Below are 4785 nucleotides of genomic sequence, written 5' to 3'. Positions count from 1 at the left end.
TACACTTTCATGTGACTTTATTTAGTTTTTTTCTCAGAGCATCATTATCGAAAACAATGAATATTTTACAACATGTAGTCTCAAATGTTTTTCCTTAATTAATCTGACTTTTCCTGATCACTTCTACTGCTTATTTAGTTTTACTTGACTTTACTTGTGTTAAAACTAAACCCGAGCCTCAGAGTAAAACTATGAGTCTAAAACTTTCCAGTCTGAGTGACGTAGAGAGAATTAGTATTAAATTATAATTAATTAGTATTAAAAATGTAGTCATCAGCAGGGCTCAATATCTCCTCTGTGCTGAACAAGTTTAAGTTGTGTGTGTGACAGACAGTCATCCTACTTAAATAATGTTATGTACAGCAATTAAAATCTGCTCAAGAGAACTACAGTTCAGGAAATGTTCAAAAAAACGTGTTATTTGATTGTTGATCATCGGCCACCGCCATTGGCTGCTCCGCCTGCGGCTCCTCCACCCGATTGGTCCTGAGCACCAGACATCATGAGGAAGAGAACGAGAGGCACGATGTACATCCACTGGAGAGGACAAGATAAAAACAATAGAAAAGGGGAGTAAATAAAACAATAGTCGTGTTCAGGACAACAATTCTCAACTGTGATCACAGATCAGTCCCAGATTGGTCTCCCTAGATTAGATTCTATTCATTTTCTGAACTGAAGAAAAGTTAAAAGTGGGTAAGAGAGTAGAAACAAAAAGAAATCTATGTGTCAACACCAAACACATGCGCACCATGTTCACACTGACTATTAAGATCGAGATGGTTTAGAGTGGAGGCTTCCTTGTACAATGCATTTTGGATTAAGAACAAAAATTGAAGTTTTGTTGTAAGTCTGGAATGCATTTGGCACTGAACCTGGAAAGAAATCACAGAGGAGAAGAGGGAAACAAAGTGGTGGGTTCAGTTAGTCGTGTAAATAGATTGACAGATGAGTCGGGACGAGGACAGAACAAGCCACAAGTAAGAAAATAGTACTTCAGTGGGAATCAGCTCTGCTCTCGGCCTCCCCCTGCTGGGGGCTGTGCTGAGTTGGAGACCATGAGGAAGATTGCACCTCCCAGAATCAAATACCACTGGAACACAGCACAGCATCGAGTCAACACAGGTCACCGAACACAGCCGGATACACAAGACGAGCACGGGGATCATCAGGGGGTCAGGGGAGCGGGGGATGGGACACAGCTTCCGTGTGGGAGAGACGTGGAGCTCACACCGACAGCCCCACGCGCCCCAGAGATGACACATGTACACGATGCCAAAGTTTAAACTTGAACTTTGAGGGCAGAGTAATCTCCGCTTACTATGACGTCATGCCAGTAGCGGTACACCGGCAGGCTGAGGCCGGTGTGACAGCTGTCAAGGTGCACCCCCCCCTTTTTGGGCCAAAGATTTTGTAAAAGGGAGGTCTGGGGCCCAGTTGCAAACGGACTCTGGCTCAGTTTGTTTATAGTGGGAAAGCAAAGCGGACAAAGCAACGTATAACCTGCATTCTGACATGATTTGGTAACCATGGTAACATATACAACAGAGGTCTCCCAACAAGGAGCTTGCGAGCTACTTGTTTGAGTGGTTCGCTAAACGGTTCAGAGAAAATGTACCTACATGTTATGAACAAAGTCACGACGTAAACCCCTTTAAATTTCGATATAATCCAATTTTCGGACATCTCACCCCGTTCTAGCGCTCAGAGGACAAACGTTTGGAGACCCCTGATATACAAACACGAGTGCAGGTTTCCCCCCTGAAAAACCACGAAAAAAAACTAAAAGTGAAACCATTTTAGGGGGACATCCCTACTTTTGCCACAAATATTGACAAATGAAATGGCCGAAAAAATAAACTGTGTACTACATGTGAACACATGCATCGAACAAGCTAAGGCTCTGATGGGACAACAATGAGCTCAATGAGCATTTTCATGCATCCATAAACCATACGGGCCATTGCAATCATCAGAGCCCAATTACCGAAGGCAGCAAGTATATATTTAGTCACAGCTTAGTGGTCTTATCAGCACTTTTCTTGTAGGTAGGAGTACTTACATATTTAGCAAAGAAAGATTTCTGCTCCTGTGGATTCTTCCCTTTCTTCTCAGTTTCTATTTCCATTTGTTCAACGAACAGAGCCGTCTCAGGTCTGGAAGAAAGTTGCCCATTAGAATTTAAACAAACCCCGAGACAGAAAGTGTATGTGTAAGGCAGAACAGAGCAGAGCGACTGGTTCTCCTCACGGGGAAACAGTGTAAAGCTGCTACGCCAAGGCAAATAGAACTGAATCAAAGACATCCGAGACAGCCACACAGGAGGATTTCATGAAAGCAGAAAGCTACAGAAGCAATGTTCTACCAAACGCAGTCGAGCTTCATCAAGCAGTGGAGATAGAAAGGAAGAAAAGCAAAAAGCAGAACATTTAGCAAATGTATCATTTAGGACTGACCCTGGTGCATTGACAGGAGCCATGAGGCTGAGTGTGGTGTTGAAAACCTCGAGATCGACTTCATCCTCAACCTCAGTGCCCCTGCAGGCTCCGGGTAACGTCACTATGGAAACACCGATGACGTAACCAGAGACGTCAGTGTGGAGGGAGATGACATCGCTCAGATGGGACTCAACCATGGCACACTGAGGAGCAGAAAGGAGGTCCATGTTAAAGATGAAGAACAAGTTAGTATCACTCACTTTCACAAAATATGGTTATGATACCATTTCATCCAATTGATCAAGTTTTAATTTGAGAAAAACGTTATTCTGAATTAACTTAAGCCGGTTAGATATTTCAGATGTCAGAGGACATAATACATATAATTATTGCATGTCCTTATGTTTTGTTGAGCTATTCTTGATATCTACACACTGCTTAGAATAGAAATCTGAAACACTGATTATTTCTAAATTAAATACGTGTTTTTCATCACATTAACCGGGCAGAAAAAGGAAAACATAAAAGACTGGCTGGCTGGAGGATAGAATATTACTTTATTGTCCACCAGTGTGTAAAATTGTCTTGTTCATACCAAAACATAAAAGCTAGTCAGTCAAAGAATATTAGATATGAGATAAGCCTCGTTCATACACAAAATAAATGAAAGAATTATAATCTCGTAAGCGAACAAAAAAAAAATCTTAAATCCATTCAAATGTAAAAAAAATAAAGTAAACCAAAAAGGAAATTGAAAAAAAATGTGAGAAGTTTTAAATAAAGATACCTTGATTAAAGTCCATTAATTTCACATGTATTATATAGAGGGTTAGATATGTTTTGTGTATCTGAACATAACGTCCTGGTGCAAATAAGTGAAATACATACGGCTCTGACGAATGCTGTGAGGTAACCTTCCATCTGCCGCTCGGTCTGTCTGTCCGCCTGCAGGAACACACGCGGCACTCTGATTCTGTACAGTCCGTCCACTGCAGCCACTTCCTGAAGTTCAAAACAAACGCGGGTGTGATGCCATGCTGAACACACTCAAATCCACGTGTATGACCTCTGGCTCTCAGAACAAGGTTTTTATTTGGGGCAGCTCTGTGGTTGTCCATGAGCAGAATGGGCCCCAAAGCACTTCTTCAAAACGTATCACATGTCACCTTTAGTTTGGCTCTGTCTTCCTCTGACAGCTGGCTCTGAGTGAGGGAGACGCTGGGCTCCCTTCCAGCTTTCAACATCAGTGCTCCACGCACCCGAAACTTTGCGACATCAGCTGAAACAATGCGGACGACAGACAGTAAGTAAGCACAAAGCAGAACGCGCGAGTGAAGAACTGAAGGGGCCTTTTCCTCGGCAGATATGTTGACATTAAACAGTGGTTTATTTAATCACATTAACGGTGGCTGTACTCCACTCCAGGGAGTTCCTGGTATTGTGCATGCTGGCTCAATGCAACAGCTTTCTTAAACATGCAATGCAACTGTGCCATCGTTCATGTTATTGATTTGATATACATATCAGATAATAATAATAAATACAATTTCTATCGCGCTTTTCATCGTACTCAAAGACGCTTTACAACACAATATACAGTATATACATTTAATTGCGTTTGACTCTAATGCAACATGCAGTTACACAACGTTACGTCGGCAGTTATCCACACGTATTGAACCAAACTAAACCTAATGTATCGATCAAATTAAACTGACAGACGTTTGAATTAATGTCTCCATCCTGATGTTAGCGCTGCACAGCTAACTTTAGCTTACCAGCATTAGCAATAACTATAAATCATGATATTAAGAATAAGAGGTCCTCACCAACTTCAAATGAGTGTTCAAGTGGTACAGAGAACCCACTGAATTCAGTCTCCATGACGTCACCAACCTGGTAATACAAATAGAAGATGTATACCGTTAGCATTCACCGGCTCGAAGCTACGGCTAACTTCATAGCTAACAGGTGCAGCTTCCGGTTAACGGCAGTCAAATGCTTAAAGGTTACATTTATATTATTTCACACTTACCCTTCTGCCATTATTACAAAATACAAAATTCGTGCACACGACAAACAAAACGGTCGAAACAGCTGCAATTTTAAATGGGAGTGGACGGGCCATTTTGACAGAAATAGGCACCGGAAGACAACGTGAAGAGAACGAGCAACTCAGCACTTCCGGAGTGCTTTTCAAAATAGAGGACTTTAAAATACGTGCCATGTAAATCGTTTATTCTGTTTATTTCCTTTTAGCATAGTTTCCAAATGCTGATTTGGAAGCTTTTATAGCCCCAGTATAACTAACTATAACAACTCATTGCAATTCATCATCAATCATTAA

The 4785-nt window shown here is 41.5% G+C and overlaps 1 protein-coding gene across 2 annotated transcripts; it reads right to left on the bottom strand.

The window, feature by feature from the left end:
- Positions 1-4604, bottom strand: emc10 (ER membrane protein complex subunit 10). Of its 2 annotated transcripts, XM_056407036.1 has the most exons (8): positions 4474-4604; positions 4268-4334; positions 3605-3717; positions 3327-3440; positions 2457-2641; positions 2063-2156; positions 996-1093; positions 447-537 (listed from the first exon to the last, which is right to left on the bottom strand). In XM_056407036.1, exons 1-7 carry the CDS (start codon positions 4564-4566, stop codon positions 1007-1009), a joined length of 753 nt encoding a protein of 250 aa, XP_056263011.1. In that variant the 5' UTR covers positions 4567-4604; the 3' UTR covers positions 447-537; positions 996-1006. The 2 variants fall into 2 exon arrangements, with proteins under 2 accessions (XP_056263010.1, XP_056263011.1); XM_056407035.1 differs by lacking the exon at positions 996-1093 and having other exon boundaries at positions 1-537.
- Between the last annotated feature and the right edge of the window lie 181 nt (positions 4605-4785).

This window comes from Pseudoliparis swirei, chromosome 23 (genome assembly GCF_029220125.1).
Source record: "Pseudoliparis swirei isolate HS2019 ecotype Mariana Trench chromosome 23, NWPU_hadal_v1, whole genome shotgun sequence".
Taxonomy (NCBI): domain Eukaryota; kingdom Metazoa; phylum Chordata; class Actinopteri; order Perciformes; family Liparidae; genus Pseudoliparis; species Pseudoliparis swirei.
The sequence above is the reverse complement of the archived record's forward strand: the minus strand, read 5'-3'. Positions and strand labels throughout refer to the sequence as shown.

Bases quoted from the DNA above. Each gene is read 5' to 3' on its own strand.
- emc10 (XM_056407035.1), bottom strand. From the start codon at position 4,566: ATGGCCCGTCCACTCCCATTTAAAATTGCAGCTGTTTCGACCGTTTTG. The intron at 3,718-4,267 runs GTGAGGACCTCT...GCATTGTTTCAG, and splicing joins TGAACACTCATTTGAAGTTG to CTGATGTCGCAAAGTTTCGG. The intron at 2,642-3,326 runs GTATGTATTTCA...TCTGCTCCTCAG, and splicing joins TCACAGCATTCGTCAGAGCC to TGTGCCATGGTTGAGTCCCA.